This window comes from Pieris napi, chromosome 23, assembly GCF_905475465.1.
Source record: "Pieris napi chromosome 23, ilPieNapi1.2, whole genome shotgun sequence".
Classification (NCBI taxonomy): domain Eukaryota; kingdom Metazoa; phylum Arthropoda; class Insecta; order Lepidoptera; family Pieridae; genus Pieris; species Pieris napi.
In genome coordinates, this window is record NC_062256.1 from 9,519,023 (window position 1) to 9,540,129 (window position 21,107).

General features: G+C 35.3%; 3 protein-coding genes across 4 annotated transcripts; 2 read left to right on the plus strand and 1 right to left on the minus strand.

Moving 5' to 3' along the window:
- Positions 1–89: 89 nt before the first annotated feature.
- On the plus strand, positions 90–1,390 carry LOC125061084 (RING-box protein 1A). The gene is made up of 5 exons (XM_047666216.1): positions 90–313; positions 424–451; positions 559–680; positions 766–851; positions 1,227–1,390. Exons 1-5 carry the CDS (start codon positions 221–223, stop codon positions 1,237–1,239), a joined length of 342 nt encoding a protein of 113 aa, XP_047522172.1. The 5' UTR covers positions 90–220; the 3' UTR covers positions 1,240–1,390.
- Positions 1,382–5,750, minus strand: LOC125061082 (histone-lysine N-methyltransferase Suv4-20). 2 transcript variants are annotated; one of them, XM_047666213.1, is made up of 3 exons: positions 5,492–5,750; positions 4,836–5,165; positions 1,382–4,758 (listed from the first exon to the last, which is right to left on the minus strand). In XM_047666213.1, the coding sequence occupies exons 2-3, from the start codon at positions 5,154–5,156 to the stop codon at positions 3,022–3,024; spliced, it is 2,058 nt and encodes a 685-aa protein (XP_047522169.1). In that variant the 5' UTR covers positions 5,157–5,165; positions 5,492–5,750; the 3' UTR covers positions 1,382–3,021. The 2 variants fall into 2 exon arrangements, with proteins under 2 accessions (XP_047522169.1, XP_047522170.1); XM_047666214.1 differs by lacking the exon at positions 5,492–5,750 and having other exon boundaries at positions 4,836–5,485.
- A 323-nt stretch (positions 5,751–6,073) lies between these two features.
- On the plus strand, positions 6,074–20,820 carry LOC125061083 (mitochondrial ornithine transporter 1). The gene is made up of 7 exons (XM_047666215.1): positions 6,074–6,454; positions 6,591–6,688; positions 6,758–7,002; positions 7,647–7,793; positions 8,165–8,297; positions 18,006–18,203; positions 20,646–20,820. The coding sequence occupies exons 2-7, from the start codon at positions 6,619–6,621 to the stop codon at positions 20,765–20,767; spliced, it is 915 nt and encodes a 304-aa protein (XP_047522171.1). The 5' UTR covers positions 6,074–6,454; positions 6,591–6,618; the 3' UTR covers positions 20,768–20,820.
- Positions 20,821–21,107: the final 287 nt, after the last annotated feature.

Below are 21,107 nucleotides of genomic sequence, written 5' to 3' on the forward strand. Positions count from 1 at the left end.
TAATGTCACTTGCAAAAGTTTTGACTTCATTATATATTTCTCAATGTCACTAGACTACAATATAATATAGAATGTCTCATTTGTCAATGTCACCTCTGTCAGGTTGACATCCCAAGTATCGTACCGCATCAACAATCTCAATCATACAAATTACAAAAATTGTAGTTTTCATACTTATTTTAACAATTTTTGATAAAAAATAAGGTATTTCGAAAATTTAATGGCTTCCGCAATGGATGTTGACGAGGAAGAGGTAGAAATGGCGTCATCAAGTTGTAGTAAAGGTGATAAAAAAAGATTCGAAGTGAAAAAGGTAATTTATTGCTATATCATCTTTTTCCGAGAGACCAGGCGCGTGAAATATTTATATTTTTATTAATAACATTATTTTTATGAACTAAAGATAGAAATTTTGTTTTTCAGTGGAATGCCGTTGCCCTCTGGGCTTGGGGTATGTATTTTTCGTCATAATAAACAAGCTTAACCTAACATCAAACAAAGACTCTGAAAAAACATGTTGATTATCAAAACATTCAATATTTTTTTTTGTTTTTGTAGATATTGTGGTAGATAACTGTGCAATTTGCCGTAACCATATTATGGATCTCTGTATTGAATGTCAGGCCAATCAAGCATCTGCTACAAGCGAGGAATGTACTGTTGCCTGGGGAGTATGTAATGTGAGTATAATATTACTATCTGGCTACATATTAATAGCCAGACCAAATCAATGTCTTTCACTTTTTAAAATAATTATTTTTTCAGCATGCCTTCCATTTTCATTGCATTTCTCGTTGGTTGAAAACCAGACAAGTGTGCCCCTTGGACAACAGAGAATGGGAGTTCCAAAAGTAAGTGACAGCTTATTATAATACTGAAATAAATACAAACAGTTTACTTAAGATATATATTGACTAAAGCCCATAAATTTATTTTGAAAGTGCTGAAGATTAAATTTAGCACTGTTGCTGTAAGCAATTTTGAGTTTTCTTAAAATAATAACTTGTAATGTTTTTGAGCAACATTAATAAATAGGATAGAATGTCAGTATTTCTATTGTTTTGGTATATTTATTATTTAACAACTATGGTTTGAGGAATGTATTACCATAATGTTGGTAGCAAGAAATTATTGACTTCTATTTGACATATTGCAATTTAATTTCTATAATTTTTTACTTTCAGCTGACTGCCTACCTTGCTAATCTAAAATATTTCTATTTTCAGGTATGGTCATTGAAGCCTCACTCATACCCCAAACCACATTTCTCATACTATTATCTTTCAATATGTTTTAAGATACCAATAAATTAACTTCAAGGTCATTTTTACGACGCTAAACTGTAACAAAATATAATATTGGTGAATAAAAAAATAGCAAATCAGCCTGATACGTAATATTTATTTTAAAGTACATAACTCTGTACACTTCCACAATCATTAAGTTCTGCATGCACAAAACAATATTTACCAGGTTAAAGCCTACCTTAATAATACATAGACCTGTGCCAATGTCTAAAACAACACTTTTATTGATGAAAATCACAGTTAAGGCAGTTGAATGTAAACACTTAATACTATAATTGCCATGAAATCCAAAATAAATCACAATACAAGGATTTGAGGCATTTTATTACATTAAGACATGACCAATAACAAATAGTATAACAGAATTGCCTGTTACCAAGTTTCTATTCAAATGTAGATTCCTTGCTATTATAATAATTACTATTCCTTTTGGGAATATCACATAACTAGTTCCATTAAAGTTACCACTATTTTTTACATTTATACAATTTCAACATATTCAATTAAATGTAAATGATGCGCATTACTGATTTTAACAAAATCTCACAAGTTTCAAAATTGTTATCCTCATTATCATTACAAGCATATCATAGCCTCAAGTATAACCAATTAAAATCAACTGAGTATGAAGCACCTAGTCCTAAATAAAATTTCATAGGGTAATGAAAACTTTTCATAAAACCTTGGTAAAATGTTACAAGCAGCTATGATCACAACAGTTATTATCACCCAGAAAGAACACAATTGACATAAAACCCTAGCAACTAAGACCCCAGTACTATGTATCATTTGTTCAATATATAACCTGAATTAGAAGCTATTGTTAAGACCGAAGCATAGAAGTTTCTGTTAAATATTGTTAAAATCCTTTTAAGTCCTTACATGTTTATTAAAATTGTGAACTATGCATCATTTACTTTTAATATTACATAGACAATACATTTTTCTACTTATTTTATCCTAAAATGTATAGACAGCATGATATTATGAATTGATGTTAACTCCTTATTTATTTCATAAAATCTTTTATGGATTGGGTCAAAAAAGATGTGGCAAAAGGCTTTTAAGTAAGGAAAGTAATATTTTCTCTTATGAAAATAATACTGTACTGGTGATTGTTCCAAAATCTTGTCATGACAATAATGAAGCCACAAACTAGCCTAACTAAAAACTATGCATTTCAGTAATGCTAGCATAATTACAATGTTTGTTTGTTCCATTAATACACCATTAATATTTAATACAAAACAAAATCAATTTACATGTTTAGCTCTAAACTACACAATATATTTAATTTGATCAATGTTTCGTAGTGTACATAAGATAAAATACATTCAATTCATGGAATGACGATAATGAATAATGAAAGGTAAACTAGGAAAATCTTTATTACCCTTTTAGACAAATTTGAACAATTATGACCAGCAAGTTTTAAGTTTGGATTATTGCTGATCAATACTTAAACTTTTACTTTTTGAGTTCAAGATAATAAAAAGTTGATTAAGAGTGAGTATCATCAAGGATTTTGTGCCAATATGCCTTATGATTTCATCACTTCTCATGAAATAAATTAATTAACGCCTATCACACAGCATTTGAGTCCAAATCTAACATTAAATAAATAGTACACAAAATAATCCTAGTCAGTTGATAAAATTATACTAAAAATTGGATATAAAGCGGTGGAGATATAACGACAAGAGAGTTGCGCCTGTCAGTCTGCCGTTATGGCTGGAGGTAAGTCAATAGTTCGACTCTCGTTACCGAAAATTAACCGTAAGCGTTTCATTGGAGGCAGAGGACGGATAGGACTATGTTTACGATGCCTCTCTTTTGAACGTCGGCGCTTTTTGATACGACGTGCTGTCTCGGGGTCTACTCCTTCTAAGCGTAATACTTCATACTCAGGCGGTTCACTTGTACTCCTACAATCCATAACTTCTTCAACAACTGGACTTCGTTTTACCCGCAATGTTAACTTCAAGCCCCTACGTGGAGGAGTGCATGGGCATTCACTGCTCTTGCTTGTATTCTCTGCAACCCACGGGGGACCAGACTCTGCTTGTTTTTTACTCTCTTCAGTCCTATTTGAATTACCTTTGAGTTGTTTGTTATTATTATCATTAGGTTCACTAGGTTTTACATTTTCTATTAAATCACACTTCTCAGTTTCAGTTTTAATATGTTCTGCAACATTTATGCATGTATTATCTTCTATTGGAGTTTCACTTACTTCAACCGTTTCTATTTTCACTGGAATTGATGTTTCTATTTGTAGTGGTGGAGATTCCATGGTATCACATTCACTTTTTATATCGAAAGGTCTAGGTTCTGTCAAAGTGTTATATTTTTGGTCTGGAGGCTCCACTTTAATATGTTTATTTTCTTCCAATGTCGGAAGATTAGGTTCTGTTTTAGGGGCCATATGATTCCTTGCCAACTTAGCTTCTGAACTACTTTTTGAATTATTTCTAGTTTTAGAACAAGTTGGTTGTGAGGTTGAGGTATCCATTAGACGTTTATGACTTCTTAATACAATACCAGAGTGCGAATCATTACTACTTCGTGAACTTGTTATACTACAGCATCTTGAGTATTCTGTTTGATTTTGGGAACTGGCAGTTTGAGCTGTTGTACCATTCATAGTCCGACCGCTATCCCTGCGCCGTCGCAATCTCTCACTTCTACTAGAAACAGATGATTCCCTACTGCCTTGAGTTTCTTTCTGATCTGATCCATCAACTACATCAGCTATGCATCCCTGTGCAATTAAAAGCTCAGCATCATACTTTGTTAAACCCTTTTGCTTCATCTCTTTCATACTAAGAGGAGAGACTATATTAGGAACCTGCCGATTTGCTATTCGAGATTTGTCATTACTTTTGCCATTAACAGGTTTCTGTATTAATTTAGCCTTTGTTCTATTAATTCTATTATCTGTTTCTCTAAATCTATATCGTGTACCTTGATCATCTTCGTGTGAACTTTGAACGGAAAAAGCTCCTTTACCTCGTCTCTCACATGTTTCACATTCACAATAACAATTGCCATTTCCAAAAAAATCTTCACCATAGAAACAAGTAATCTCTTCTCCAACATCTATATCCCTTAATACTCTAACAAATGCTTTGCCTCTATCAGTAGCTTCAAATGTGCAAGTTGGTCTACAATCATGATTTATATAAGCAGCTGGGCCAAGCCATAACTGGGCACAATTTTTCCTACAGCTATACATAACTGAAAAATCATTCTTTCCTGGATGCAAAAGTTGCTTTTCTTCTTCCTCTGTCATCTCAGCAATGCATCCCACTAAAAAATCTATCCTTTCATGTTTGTAAAACTTTTTTGTTGTTGATATTTTTGCTCCAACACGGCCTTCCATAGAATATCTAAAACACGGTTCAATAACAAAGCCTGCTTTTTTGTCAAATACTCGAAGATAACGGTATATCTGAAAAGAAAACAAAATGTTAGAATTTTGTTTATTAACAAAACCACAATTAAATTTTTTAAACTAGTAAAACTTACATGTTCTCTTAGTTTATTTTGTTGATGTTTATTTTTACTAAAATGCCTTGGCATCCAATCTCCATTAGCTAACTTTGAATAAGCTTTATTATAATCTTGGGTTTGAATAAACTCTTTAATTATCTTCTTCAATTCTTCCTTATTTGTTTTTAGTGGCCTGTATCGAATATTCATTTTATGGGTTGAAAAGCCTAGGTAGGGATCCACTATAAGCGCGGTCGCCAAGTCATCGTATTCGGACAGCTCCCTAGGTGTCATACCCATTGGCTGCATTTTGTGAAGCACTTGCCTCCCTGGATAAGAAGTGGATCCAACAACCATTCTGAACACCTAAACAAAGACGCCAACATTAAAATGCGTCAATTATTTTCATGAAGAATTTTAGTCACCATATATCTATGATTAGGCGTCATTTCGTAATCTTGAAGCATGCATACTTATTACCACAATTTGTTTTATTAGAAACAAATTTCAAATTTTATATACATTTTTAAAAAAAATAAAATTACTAAGGCACAAACATGGCCGCCGGACACAAAACTCAAATTGAGACACGTCAAATATTTTCAGTAATTTTCGCTTTAATTAGACGCACAAGAGCATTTTAGATATACAAATCTATTAAAATACACACTTCTTTAATAACGGACACTTACTTAAGTTATTAAATTACTTTAAAACCATGATTATTTCCACAATCAAAATCAACTAAATTATCACTTCACAATGAAAGTATTACTAGGTTATTATATTATTCTTGATATTAATAAATTATAAGTTTGGAGTGTATGATTGTATTTACATGATAACGCTAAAAGAAATTGTTTTTCTAAGTGAAAAACTCAAAAGAAACTCTGAAAAACAACCATTCCCCATGTTTTCGTTAACTTCATCATGTAAAACTTCATTGGATAAGCGTACTTATGAAGACTATAGACCACCAATGGATATACAGGAATTGTATTATTTTTAGACTATTTATGCTGCTTTAGATGTAAAGCAAAGAAAATTGAAGCAAATATTTTAATATAATTTATTTTCAAATGTTATCTTGAGAGTAAACTCAATTTCTAACTTTAGTTTAACTGAACATATAGTCTGTTTATATTTGTTTCTTGGTCTCTGTAAAATGACGCTTTATGTAAGCTACGACCAAAGTTATTTTTAATTTTTGGTTTATATCTATTTATCTAGTTTCTTGATTGGCAGATTAACATAATCAAAAATATTAAAAACCTTGAAAATGAAATTAGGTTGTTGAATAACGGATTGAAATTATAAGAGATTTATAAAATGTTTTGACATTTTTGTTATTAGCTCTTTTCTGTGAAAAAAAGTAGTCGACAGTCGTAGTCTGTGTAACTGATAAGCGTTTAGCGTTATCAGCAGATTCAGACATTAGATTTCCCCATCAATAAAATTTACTAATATTGTTTTAAACTCCATATAATTAGTCTATGAAAGGTTGTGAAGTTAATAACCAAAGTATAAGTATTACTTATTAGTAAGCACAATCTTATAGAAACAGGCTGCTTTTATATTCTTGACTATATCATTGTTTTATATTTAAATATTATCAAGATTTTATTATTTATGTTATCAGGAATTGTATTTAAAAGGTATACCAATAATAATTTAAAAAATCTAATCACTTTTTATCATAAGGAAATCGTTTTATCTGTTCGCGTAATTTTTATTTACACCTTGCTTCATGTTTTTAATTCTCAAGATTATGATAAATTGCGAACTTTTCAGAACTCAGAATTAAGTAAAATACAGGAACATGGCACACTCAACAGGTTCAGGAAACACTATAAAAAGCGGTTTGATTGATTTTACGGCTGGTTCCCTCGGTAAATATAATCTCTTAATTCCTCTAACTTAGTTACAACTTGATGTGTTTTTAAAACTGATTATTCCAGGCGGGGTAGCTGTGGTTTATGTCGGCCAGCCATTGGATACAGTAAAAGTTAAAATGCAAACATTTCCACACCTATACAATGGTATGGTAGACTGCTTGAAACAGACATTTAAAAATGATGGTGTTGTAAGAGGTCTATATGCAGGAACAACTCCTGCTATAATGGCTAATGTAGCAGAAAATTCAGTTTTGTTTGCTGCCTATGGATACTGCCAAAAATTTGTTTGTAAGCTCACTGGCACAGAGGTAACTATAACAATATTTTATAAAGTTATTATGCAATCTAGCATTTATTGTACAATTTACACATGTGGAAACATAATTCCCCTGTCCTTTAAAATTTAGGATTTTTGGTTTTGAGAACTTTACATATATTATTTCCTGATTATTATTTTACAATATTTGTACTAAGTATCTTTAGTTAATGTATTAAATTGTTCTAAACTAGGTCAAGTTTAGTTTGTTGTCTTGTTTGAATGACCTTTATAGTGAAATTTTCCTATATCTAGTTCTAAGTTTTTATATATAACATTGTAGTCTCATGAAAAATTTGTCTACTTTAGACACTAATTGTTATTTCTATAAATGTATCTAGTGTCTATTCTAAAGATACAAGTGGTGTCTAAAACTGCCTAAAAAATTATTTCTAACTGAACTATGCGAAATAATATTATAATTGGAATAAAGAACCCTATTCTTAAAATTATATATTTCTTACATGATTTGTCAATATTTCAATTACAATGGAAAAGAAAAAATTATATCTCATTTTGAGTTTTATACAAAAAAAACATATAACACTTGATAGAAAGCACTCACAGCATATACAGCAAAAATCTATTTCTATTACCCCCTACATATTATTTATACAATTTTTTTTTTTTTTTTAGAAAGTAGAGCAACTATCCACCATGGGCAATGCCTCAGCTGGGTTCTTGGCTGCATTCTTCTCATCATTTACCCTCTGTCCTACAGAACTGATCAAGTGCCAGCTGCAAGCCATGAGAGAAGTTAATGTGCAGGGTTCACAAACAGTTGTATGATGCTTCTTACTTCTTTGGGTATTTTGAGTACATTATATTTAATTGGCGATTTCTTGTGGATCTTATTACTTACGATAATGCCTGTGGTATAAGGTACAAAGATGTCTGTCCACTTGATATTATTAGTGTTATTATCTTCGCTTTTAATCAATGTATTACTACTACTGATTTATATAGTTAAAAGTTTTAGAGAAAGATTTATAAACAAACAGCATTTGTTTCTTTATTATCATCATTTAGAAGAAACCAGTTTACATTTTATAGATTATTTCTATATTATATGTTTAGCCATACTTATGAGTTCTTAAGCCAAACCAAAAAAGTACATAGTAAGCTTTTTTATTTATATTAAATAAATATTTCAGATGAAGATAACACCATTGCAATTAACACAGCAGATATTTAAGGAATATGGTATTCAAGGACTTTTTAGAGGTTTGGTGCCAACAATAATGAGGGAAATGCCGGGATATTTCTTCTTTTTTGGAGGATATGAAGGTACCTATTTTTTTTAATACTAAAAACTATCAGACCTCTAGAGCTAAAAATTTAAATGACTAAATTATATATTTTTTTATTCTATAACTTTGTCTATATAAAATTTAAATGTGATTATGAGAGAGTGAGTGCCCGTATTAACAAAACATTTTAAGAACCATTAACTGTTAAGTAGGAAAAGAGGGAGTCTATGATTTCCTGATTTCTTGTTTGAGTGAATTCCTAGATTCCATAAAATCATCTTTTGTGAACAGAGAGAAAAATATAACTAGTCTAAAAGAATGCAAAGATTTTAAATTTCCATTGTTTTTTAATTGTTTCCGGTTTTTATATATTACATACATCTACGCTGTTAGATAAGCAATGATCACGTAAAATAGTAAAACTTTAATTGTTTTCCACGTGTGAACATAATTTAACAGATATATAAAGATAAAAAATATTAATAATGATTTAGATTTTATGAACGGGGGGCTCTGAGGAGTTACAATTTGTAATTTGATAAATAATGTGATCATGAAGTTCTGTACAAATAAGATAATAGTTATAAAGATACGCACCAAGATTATGATAAACAATCTTAACAATACTACTTGTTTATTTGACCTAGAATTTAATAATTATCATTTAATAATGTCAATTATTTCATGGCTTGTTCAATGCCAGAATAATTTATAAGCGATTTTTCGTGTTGCAACTTTTTCCTGAAATATTATTAGTGCTAATTGCATTTGTTTTCCCGCCGTTTTTGTTTGACATTTAAAGGACACGTTGAATTGTACTCTTATTTTTTAAAATCTGCATAAGTACCAAATGTATAGTCCTGTCAGCATAGGGCAGTGTTGGACTAGTGGCTTCAGCGTGCGACTCTCGTCGCAGGTTTGATCATCTGTTGTCCACCAATGGACTTTCTGTCTATGTGCGCATTTAATATTCGTTCGAACTGTTAAGAAAAACATCGTGAGGAAACCGACTTGCCTTAGACCTAAAATCGACAGCGTGTATCAGACACAGGAGGTTTATCACCTACTTGCAAACATATACAGAAACCTGAGGTCCAGACCTAAAAAGGTTTTAGCGCTATTTGTTTATTTTTTTTGTTTTAACCATAGGGCAGATAATTTTCACCAACAATTTTTTTCATATACATACATATTTTTAAGGCATGTCATGCGCATGCGCACGCCAAGCATTTCTATGCAGACGACAGGCGATTTCAATCAAATAAACGATTCGATTTGGAATGAATTTTCTTGAAACCTTGAAACGAACAACTTTTTATGGCTGTCCAATTGTAAATTACCAATGTAATTGCTTATAATTCACTGGTTTTTAATTTTATTTATTTTATTTATTTTAAGCCTTAACTTAATTTCCTAATACAAATATATCTAGTTATCTCATGTGTTAGTGAATAACTTTTACAGTTAGTAAGTATCAGGAACCCTCTCCGGTAAAGGCCTCCTCCAAGGCTTGCCATCTTTCTCTATCCCGAGCTATTTGGACCCAGTGAGGACCCGCGATTTTTTTGATGTCATCATCCCATCGAGCGTAGGGTCTGCCTCTGTTTCGTTTGCCTGGTGGGCCACTCCATGTAGTTACTGTTTTCGTCCACCTATGATCTGTGAGGCGCGCTACATGACCCGCCCACTTCCACTTCAATTTTTTTGCGTGGCTTAGAGCATCAATTGCTTTCGTCTCTTGACTAATTTTAATGTGTCTTATTTTATGTACCTTTTTAATATTTAGCATGCTCCTTTCCATTCCTCGTTGACATGTATTTATTTTATTTTTTGTTTTATTTGTAAATTTCCATGTTTGGCATGCATATGTCAGACATGGCAGAAGGCATGAGTCCATAACTCTCCTCTTGAGTCCTATAGGCATGTCACTTTTAAATATTTATTTGCAACTCCAATATTTATTCCACGTACTTTTAACTCTTCTATCTATTTCTTGATCATTTCTGTCGCTACTGAATCCAATTTGTTTGCCCAAGTAAATATACTTTTCAACATATTCTAACTCGTCATTCCCAATTTTTATCGTAGATCTTATGTAGTTTGTCATGGCTTTGGTTTTTGTTATATTCATTTGCAAACCTACTTGTACGCTAGCCTTGTGTAAGGTTTCTATCATATTTTGTAATTGGTTGCTTGTTTCTGATAGCAATACTAAGTCGTCTGCAAATCTTAGATGGTTCAAGTAGTTGCCTTGGATGTACAAGCCTTGTTTTTTCCAGTCTAGTTTACTTATGATCGATTCTAATATTGCAATAAAAATTTTTGGGGAGAGTGGGTCACCTTGCCTGACACCTCTACGTACTGGAAAGCTTGGTCCTATGGTTTCTAGCTTCACTCTACTAGTGCTGTTCCCGTATATATGTTTTAGTATAGTTATGTATTTTAAGTCGACATTTTGTGCTTTTAGTGTTTCCCATATACTTTCGTGATAAACAGTATCAAAGGCTTTTTGGTAGTCAATATATGCGATGTACAGGGGTCTTTGTTGCTCTTGATATTTTTCTATTATTATCTCTAATGCATGTATGTGGTCAACAGTAGAGAAGTTTTTCCGAAAACCAGCTTGTTCCTTAGCTTGATGCTGTTCTAAGATTGCGCTTATTCTGTGGTTTATTATTGTAGAGAAGATTTTATATAAACTTGGTAGTAGACTTATAGGCCGATAATTGCCTATATCTTTAGGGTCTCCTTTTTTGTAAAGTAAGATAATATTAGATTCCGACCATTGTGATGGTATATGGGTTGTTTCCAATATCATATTGAACAATTTTTCCAGTGGAAGAGCCAGTATGATACTTGCTGCTTTGATTGCATCATTTGTAATATTATCTGAGCCTGGGCACTTGTCGGGTTTTAGTTTATTTATAGTGTCTATGATTTCCGTACATTGTATCGGCTCTATGGGACGTTGTAGTTCCTCGAATTCCACTTCTTCATTTAGAGACTGACCGCAATCGCTATGTGTGCATGGTGCGCTATATAGGTTTTTATAGAAGTCAGTAGCAATGTTAATAATGTCTTTTCGGTTATACGTTACTTTACCAGACTCTTTCAGGCCTTCAATCCACGTTTTCTTTGTTCGCAGCTCTTTATATCCTTTTTTTAAGCTTCCTTTTTGTTCTAGATACTTTTTAATTACCTCAGCTTTGTGTTTCTTGTAGTCCATTTTTATATATTTATTTGATAATTTGTATAGAGCCTTCAGTTCGTTTTTCATGGATCGAGTTTTGTTTTTGGTTTTCTGAAGTTCGTGTCTTCTACTTAAAAGTCTTCTTGTACGTTCGGTTAGTATGCTGCGGTCTTTTTTTGTATGGGTGGATTTATGTACGTCCTGCAGACTTTTTGAAATAGAACTTGTTATTTTATCATAGTATGTTTGCACTGTTTCATTCAATTTTAGGTCAGGACGAGATAAACAAGTTTTGAGATTTTCCTGGTATATTTTAATTTTTTCTTCATCATTGAGTATGCTTCTTGGGTTATTCCTGTAGTTTCGTCTACTTTTTTTGGTTTTGAGAGTGATATTTGGGCTCTGAGTGGCCTGTGGTCTGATTTAAAATTTATACTCAGTGTCTCTATATTTTGAAACATTTGTGGGTGATTTGACAGTATATAGTCAATTTCGTTTTTATATTGACCGGCCGGAGAGCGCCATGTCCATCTTTTTTTGTCTTTTTTCTTATAGAAGATGTTTATAATTGCTAGTTTATTTTCCATCGCAAAGTCTATAAGTTTTTGCCCTCTGTTGTTTCTTACTCCGTATCCGTAGTTCTTCATTATTGTGTGTTCGTCCATTTGTGGCTCTCCTATTTTGGCGTTAAAATCTCCCATTAGAATAAATTCTTCGTGTGCCATTTCCATGGCAGTATATATAGTTTTATAAAAGCTGATTATTTCTTCTTCATTAGCTTTTGTTGTTGGGGCGTAGACTTGGATTATAGTCAAATTTATACCTGGTAGCTTCAAGTTCAGTAGAGCGACACGTTCCGAAATACCAATATAGCTTTCTATATATTCTTTTAAACGTTTGTTTATTATGAAGCCCACTCCATATAGGCCCGGCGTTTGTCCAGTAAAGCAGAGAATGAATTTTTCATATTCATCTATTATATTTCCGAGGCGTCGGACTTCCGAAATACCAATTATATCGTATTTTATACCTTCTATCGCTTTCTCTATTTCTAATATTTTTTCGTATGACGAGAGCGTTCCAACGTTGTAAGTTATTATATAAAGATGGTGATTTTTCTTCGTTAACTTTTTCATTGCTTGTTTTGTGTGGTATGATGATGATGTCCTTGGAGGGTTTTGGTCATAGTCTTCCACGGTGACCAGCCGGGTTGGAAGAATAGTTGGGGGAGTGTGTTTATTATACTTTTGTTTCTTTTGTTTCTTTTGTTTCCGACCGCCGGTATACAATAATTGCTATTGCTGAGTTTTTGTTGGGAGTGTTGAATGCTCGTGAGATCGGCCTCTCATCACGTCGAATGCATTTATTCTGTTATTTCTAGACGAGATTAGTGTTTGCTGTTTTCTTGGTTGTAATTATTCTACTTGCGGAGAGTTTGATTTATCTCTCTTCCTCTTGTCTATGTCCCTTGAATTCCCTTTGACAATAAGTTTATCATACTTTATGAACGCTATGTTTCCTTTCTGCCTTTCTTCCATTAGTTTGGGTTGCAAGGACTTCCGTATTTCCAAGGTTTCTTTTGAGTAGTCTTCTGTTATATATAATTCCTTTAATTTCTTTTTGTTCCTGATAATTTCTGCTCTTTTCAATCCGCTAACTAAAGAAAGGAGGGTAGGCCTAGGTTTTCCATTATTATTTTTTATGCCAATACGGCAGATTTTATTTATTTCATAATTTTCTAAGGTTACCTAGTTCATCCAATAGACATTTTTTAATGCACTCGATTAAATCCAACGTTGACTGCTCTCTTTCCGCCAAACCGTGGATTATTATATTATTGCTTCTCTTATCTCTTTCTAGATGCTCTATTTTCTTTTCCAGCTTTTCTACTTTACTTTTCAATATTTGGTTTTCTTCGAGGACAGGTCTTAGTTTTTCCTCCATTTTATCAAGTATTGTGTTCGTTAGTTGGGTTGTTTGGTTCTGCAATTCCAACTTCATTTTGTCGAACAGTAATTGGAATTGCTTGGTTTTTAATAGTAAAAAATAAATAACTATTTTCCGCCGATAGTGATTCATATTACGTGTCATTTCATTTATTTATAAAAATTATATAAATTTTTGAAATGAAACTTCTTTAGGCGCATGATGGTAAATTTTTTACGGATGAAACGCAATAATAATAATATTAACGTCACGAAGATGTGCAGCGTTTTTGTCGAAGAAAAGGGAGAGAGAGACTGGGACCGATTGAGAGAGAGAGAGTATTTGTTTAGTTATTATTACGTCTTGTGCAGTAAACGCTTCTAGATTTTTTATTTATTTATATTATCATTAGCACGTATACAGTGTATAAACAGTGTGAATATAAATATAAAAATACATGGAGTGATCATATACTGGTCCAAGATCATCTATTGGGGCTTTTACCTTAGTAATAATAATTTTACAAAGAAGTTTCACTTCTAATATGTGTACGTTGTACGCACTTTTTTTTTAATAATTGTCGAACTATAAAGATAAAATTTAACATAAAAGGTAATTTAGCACTACTGAGACCTTAAAACCTTATTATTATTATTATTTACTTAACACACTGGCAGCTTTTAATAAGCTGATGCGTGTGTAATAAGGGATTTGGAGAAACTTATCCAGTCTATTTTTAAAGGTGTTTACAGATGGTGCACTGATCACACTTTCCGGAAGCCTATTCCAGTCGGCCACTACACGGTTTGGGAGAAAGTTCTTTAGGGAATTTGTGTTGTGTTGAGTGGTCTTAAGTTTTAAAGAACTACCCCTCAAATGTGTATTTTCACTTAAAATAAAGAGCTTCTCAATTCCTGGAACATTATAGTGGCCAGTGAGGATTTTATAGGTTTCAATGAGATTTCCTCGTAATCTCCTACTTCCTAAATCAGTAAGGTCAAGTGCTTTCAGACGCTCATTATAAGGTTTCTTCCTGAATGACCTTATCATCTATCATCTTTGGCCGTGTTGTGCCGGCTTATAGAATAGCACCTCCCCATCTCTACCCGTGGGTGTCGTAAAAGGCGACTAAGGGATTTTTAAGGCGTAGGGCAGTGACGACCCCATCGCCCGCTGGTGGGATATTTGAATAATAACTATTTCCACCAGCGCAGTCAGTTAGTCCAAGTAGTGGGAGTGTCATGCTGCGTAAGCAGCCGAATGAGCCGACACGACCGGGGTAATACCACTCTCCCATTGAAAAAAAAGCGTGAAGTGGCCCACGCAGGACGTGTGTCGCGTTTCGTTTTATATTGTGGGATTCCCGGAAGCTCATTTCCTTCCTCTCCGAATCATCATGGCAGCGTTATTTAATAAAACTTTTTTACCCCAGGAGGGTACCTGCACTTCTAGTACAGGAGAATCCGTCCCTGGGTGTACTCACTCAAGCTGTCCCGCGTATTCTGGGGGGGACAAAATACCGCTCAACTGCAGAGGCAAATCTAGAAATAAACTCACGGTAACACAATTTAACACAGACTTTACTAACATTAGGGGGCTTCAATCTAATTTAAATCCCGTCCACTTTCACCTCGAGACGGCTAAGCCGGCCTTATTGTTTCTAACGGAGACCAAGATAGTTCCCTCGTCTGTTGAACATTTGCACTATCCAGGCTATTGTCTTGAGCATAATTTTAGGCCACAAGCCGGTGTATGCGTTTACATTCGTGAGGATATAAATTTCCGTCGCCTCTTACATTTGGAAGAATCGGATCTTTCTACCTTGTGGGTACGCGTAGAATGTGCTGACCATCCCCGCATATACTGCTGCCTTTACAGGTCACACAGCGGCAACACCGAGGTCGATCGACTTATAGAACATGTCCAAACTGCACTCGATTCCCTTCTGTCTCTATCGCCTCTTCAGCAGGCGTTATACTGGGTGATTTCAATGCCCATCATTCTGAGTGGTTAAATTCTCGTACGACCGACTATTCGGGAAGAGGAGAATTCCATGATTTCGCTCTTGCATATGCTTTAACTCAACTGGTCACAACGCCTACGCGAATACCAGACCGAGCTGACCATCAGCCTTCGTTATTAGATCTTATGCTGACTTCTCACCCAGACTTCTATGAGGTTACTGTGGATGCCCCACTTGGGTCCTCCGACCACTGCTTGGTGCGAACCGTTGTGCCAATTAGGCGTCGAACCCGCCCGCAGTTTTCGGAATGCCGTCGTGTCTGGCATTACAAATCGGCCAATTGGGATGACATGCGTCATTTCTTTGCAGCATACCCATGGTTGCAAGTCTGCTTCAAGGGTAGTGATCCTGACGCCAGCGCTGAATCTGTCGCCGATGTGGTGCTACAAGCAATGGAACTCTATATCCCTTACTCTATGGTCCCCATTCGTGGTAAATCTCGGCCATGGTTTGGCCACTCTTGCAAAGAGGCTTCCCGTCTTAAGCTAGAGTACTATAAAATCTGGGCTCACGCAATGGCCATAAAGGATCCCGATGTAGCTCTCCATAAAAAGAAATTTAACGCAGCTACCCGAACCCTTAAACGAGAAATTTTTAAAGCAAAATCGGAACATATTGGCAGAATTGGTGAAAAGCTCGCGAAATTGCCCTCTGGAACTCGAGCCTTTTGGTCATTGGCGAAGGCAACTCAGGGAAACTTTTGTCAGCCCTCTTTACCATCCTTGCGAAAGGAGGATGACTCGATGGCTCACTCGGCGAAAGAGAAAGCAGAGCTCCTTTGCTCTCTCTTTGCATCTAATTCCACGCTCAATGACTCAGGGACCTTACCGCCCACTATTCCGCATTGCGGGTTTTCTATGCCTGAAGTTCGATTCGAACAGATTGGTGTGCGGAGGGCCTTAATCTCCCTTGATACCCACAAGTCAAGTGGTCCTGACGGCCTTCCCTCGATCGTTCTTAAGACCTGTGCTTCTGAGCTGACTCCGGTGCTTACACGGCTCTTTCGACTCTCGTACTCCTCGGGCGTAGTTCCAAGCTCATGGAAGACTGCGCATGTTCATCCCATTCCCAAAAAAGGTGACCGCTCTGAACCATCCAGCTACAGACCTATCGCAATCACTTCTTTATTTTCAAAGGTAATGGAGTCTATCATCAATAGGCAGCTCTTGCGATATCTGGAGGAGCACCAGCTAATTAGTGATCGTCAGTATGGCTTTCGCCGTGGCCGCTCGGCTGGTGATCTTCTTGCCTATCTAACTCATAGATGGGCCGAAGTTGTGGAAAGTAAGGGAGAGGCATTGGCCGCTAGCTTGGATATAGCTAAGGCCTTTGATAGGGTTTGGCATAGGGCGCTTCTTTCGAAACTACCGTCATACGGTTTGCCCGATGGCTTATGCCGATGGCTGGCAAATTTTCTTGTAGGACGTAGCATTAAAGTCCTAGTTGACGGAGCGTGTTCCAATCCTAGACCCATCAATGCAGGCGTTCCGCAAGGTTGTGTCCTTTCGCCGACCCTGTTCGTTCTGCATATCAATGACCTGTTGAATATCGATAACATCCATTGCTATGCAGACGACAGCACCATCGACACATTATATTCCGGCCATCCGAACATGTCTCGATCTGAAGTCGATGAGAGTCGCAACATACTTGTTCTCGAAATTGAGTCGATTCTGGAGAAGGTTTCTGAGTGGGGTAGTAACAACCTTGCTAAGTTTAATGCTACAAAGACTCAGGTTTGTTCGTTTTCTGCCAAGAAAGATCCTTTTGTCGTATCTCCTCAATTTGAAGGAGCTCTCCTTAGTTCGTCACACAGCCTCAGTATCCTTGGGGTTGGCATTTCGAAAGAAGTCCAATTTCGCAGTCATCTGGAAGAAAAAGCCAAACTGGCTTCCAAAAAGCTGGGTGTTTTGGGTAGGGCTAAGCAGTATTTCACTGAGGTGCAACGTATGCAGCTCTACAAAGCTCAAGTACGACCTCATATGGAATACTGCTCGCATCTCTGGGCCGGTGCTCCCAAATACCAGCTTCTTCCTTTTGACCAAATTCAGCGAAGGGCTTGTCGAATTGTCAATCTCCAATGTCTTACTGATCGGCTTGATTCTCTATCGCTACGCAGAGACATTGCGTCTCTTTGCGTTTTTTACAAAATTTATTACGGAGAGTGTTCGGAAGAATTGTTTGGGTTGATCCCTCCTGCCTCTTTTCAACACCGTACGAGCCGAACGACCTCTAAATTTCACCAGCATCATCTTGATGGTTGGAGGTCTTCCACGGTCCGCTTCACAAGGCATTTTCTTTTGCGAACTAGCGAACTGTGGAATCGGCTCCCGGGGGGGGTCTTCCCTCAGAGATACGACCTCCAAATTTTTAAAAAACGAGCCTACTCCTCCCTCAAAGGCCGGCAACGCACCCACTAAAATGGGTGTCTATGGGCTGCGTGGACTACCCTTTTTGGTCGTCCCGCAAGCTCGTTTGCCCCCCTATTATATTAAAAAAAAAAAAAAAAAAACATTTTCGTGGCTTTTCTTTGAACCCTTTCAAGCATACTAATATCCTTTATGAATATTTATTATTATTATGTATCATTTATAATTCTATTATAGGTACGAGAGAGTTTCTAGCCAAACCGGGCCAGTCGAAGGACGACATCGGTTTTCTAAAGACAATGGTAGCTGGTGCAGTGGGTGGCTGTGTGCTATGGACCGTAATATTTCCATCTGACGTCATCAAATCACGGATACAGATATCGAACAAGAAACAAAAGTTTCTTACAGTTGGAATGGATATTGTAAGAAATGAAGGTAAAATGTCAAAAAATATTGTATCATTTAATATTTTTGAAGTTATACTTCTTTAGGCGCGTTATGAAAAATTGATGAGTGAAATTTTACAATGCGCGCGCACCGTGACACAATTAACAGAATGAAGTTGCCCAGGGAAGATGCTACGGCATTGGACATAATTTAAAAACAACATTCGAATAATAATAGAATTTATGTTACACTTAATGTAAGAGAATAATAATAAATATGTATTTATTTAATTTTTCAAATGTAAACTTTATTGACTATAATGACTCCTTTTCCAGTCTTTGATTATTTAATTGTAATTAATTATTTGCATGCAATCAAAAACTATTTTTAATAATGCCAAAGAAGACGTATAACTTCTTACGCGCGTACATAAATACACGTACCCTTTTTTTTCACAATGTCAAAATCATTTATTCATATTGGTAACGCAATGTACACTTATGAACGTCAAATGATAAAATATTCATTACGGTACAGGTTAGAGGTCGATTCCACGATGTTAGTATCACCAAGTTTCCACTACACTTTGGATAGGAGGAGGTTATTTCTATAAATTGTGGCATTGTGAGTGTCCATGGGCGGCGGTATCACTTAACATCAGGTGAGCCTCCTGCCCGTTTGCCTCCTATTACATTAAAAAAAAAAAATTTTGGTTGTTTGTAAAGTAGGTTTACGATCGAGATGTTTACGTGATAACGTCTTATTGGTGATATAAGTTTTTGGGAAGTAAGGAATTAATAAAGATAACAATTTTTTCAAATTTTAAATTACATCTATCGTTTAATTCACACGATGATAAATTTTGGGTGTAAAATGACAAGTTTACTTATTCGACTATGATATATATACATTTTTCTTCATACATTCACGGAATGACTGGCAGCGCTCGAGATGAGACGGGAGATCGGTCCGTCTCTCTCTCGTTATACCTGCGATCGCGCTCGTGAGGTTTTGGTGTGACACAAGTTTCTGAACATGTCACCCGACTAAAACGATTTTAAAGACGTTATCACGTCAAAAGATAAGTCTATATTTCTAATGAATTAAAATCTACAAAAATATTACACTAGAAACTAATCGGTCATCTTGAGTAGTCCACCCATAAACCATCCAATTGCATCCTATCTCTTGCCAACCTCATTCAGCCTGGATATTTTTTTTGTGACAGGAGACTCACCTGATATTAAGTGATACCGCCGTCCATGGATACTCACATTGCCAGAAAATTCAAGAATTGGTACGTCCTTTTGTTGAAGGGTTTAGTCGTTGGTTCGAAAATACTTCAGAGCGGCAAACAATGCCTTAAGAAACGCTTAGTTGTGGAACGACGGACGTCGAGGTGATACGGATGGTATTTTGTATTCAGCCTCGACGTCCGATGATGAACCTCTGCTGCAGGTTGAACATCAAGGTTGTTTGCGAGTGTGATTTTGTGGGGTCCATTCGGTGACGACTTATTTTGACTTGCCCATCTATGGGGGTGTGTGCCTGCCTATCAGCTGCCTAGCACAGTGTCTTAATATTTTTGTTGGTACCAGATATTTTTAGTCCTGGCAACCTTTCTATTTTCTTTTGACATACTGCTGCCTTCCTCACCTTTTTTAGAGCCATATAAAAGCTATGTCCAAGACTTTTTCCTACACTCCATATGAATCTCTTTGGTTTTTGTGTTCTCCTTTTATACCCCCGTATTTATTCCAAGCAATTAATGTAACCCCTCTTTTTCTGTAGATTTTTGAAGGATAGATAGTAACTGACGCTATTTCTAGTCTAGCGTTGTATTTATCTACAGTTTATTGGAGCCGTATGGAAATTTTAGGCAAAATCTGTCGAAATTATATCACCGAGAATTGAACTTAGGTTTAAATTATTCGCCATGTTTTTAAACGGTAATTTCAGAAAAGAACTGACGATTATCCATTAAGGATTTGTCAGAAAATACTTACTGAATATAATTTTATTATTTTACTTTTTTAATTATTTTTTTTTTACAATAATTAACTGGTTTAACTCGTGACGAGGAGCATGATGTAAAGATTGCAAGTACTTACAAACATCTTGTAAAAAACAAATTAAAACCTTATATAAAAGAGGGACCGGTCAGTTCTTTGCAATCGGCGATTAAAAAGAGTGGCGGAGAGTTTATTGCCAGTTCTTCGCTTCCATTCTACGATTTGAGAACTGGCAGTAAATGTAATATTAGAAGCATTTAATGTATATTTCTTTTTTAACGTTCATTGTGTTACCTACATGAATAAATGATTCTTGACTTTGACTTTCGTTCGTTCATTAGATAAGTACCTAAATGATTTCTATTTTAAATAAAAGTTGCGATACTTTAAAAGAGTTTAACAGTAAAAGCCAGCAACGCGTTATAATGCCCATGTGCAGTGGTGGCAGTTAGACAACTAAAACAATGTATAATTTCAGGTGCCCTGGCCCTATTCAACGGATTAAAACCAACACTGGTGAGGACAATACCAGCCACTGCAGTACTCTTTGTGATATATGAATACTCAAAGAAATTCATGCATCAATCATTCGGGGACTAATTTTACTGTTATTGTAAATTGTACATAATATATTTATGTTATAGATTGGTTAATTTTTGTTTTATTTATAAAGTTCGTTAGTTTTTGCAAAGAGAGGAAAATGAAATGGCTTTGAACTACTTGTCTCTACCTGTCCAAATACATCGATAAATTAATTGATTAGAAAAAGGTAGTTCTAAAAAACTTTTAAAACCTGAGGTAGTACGTTCAAATCACGTCTAGGTACTAATAACACACTCCTACGGTGAAGGAAACCGTGCGAAAACCGGCATCGACTCAAAAACTGATGGCTTGTGTCAGGCACGGAAGGCTGACTACTTGCCTGTTAAGAGTGCGGTGT

Coding starts and splice junctions, on each gene's coding strand:
- LOC125061082 (XM_047666213.1), bottom strand. CDS start 5,156: ATGGTTGTTGGATCCACTTCTTATCCAGGGAGGCAAGTGCTTCACAAA. Junction 4,759..4,835: donor AAAATAAACTAAGAGAACAT/GTAAGTTTTACT, acceptor TTTTCTTTTCAG/ATATACCGTTATCTTCGAGT.
- LOC125061083 (XM_047666215.1), top strand. CDS start 6,619: ATGGCACACTCAACAGGTTCAGGAAACACTATAAAAAGCGGTTTGATT. Junction 6,689..6,757: donor TTTTACGGCTGGTTCCCTCG/GTAAATATAATC, acceptor TGATTATTCCAG/GCGGGGTAGCTGTGGTTTAT. Junction 7,794..8,164: donor TGCAGGGTTCACAAACAGTT/GTATGATGCTTC, acceptor TAAATATTTCAG/ATGAAGATAACACCATTGCA.
- LOC125061084 (XM_047666216.1), top strand. CDS start 221: ATGGCTTCCGCAATGGATGTTGACGAGGAAGAGGTAGAAATGGCGTCA. Junction 452..558: donor CGTTGCCCTCTGGGCTTGGG/GTATGTATTTTT, acceptor TTGTTTTTGTAG/ATATTGTGGTAGATAACTGT. Junction 681..765: donor TTGCCTGGGGAGTATGTAAT/GTGAGTATAATA, acceptor TTATTTTTTCAG/CATGCCTTCCATTTTCATTG.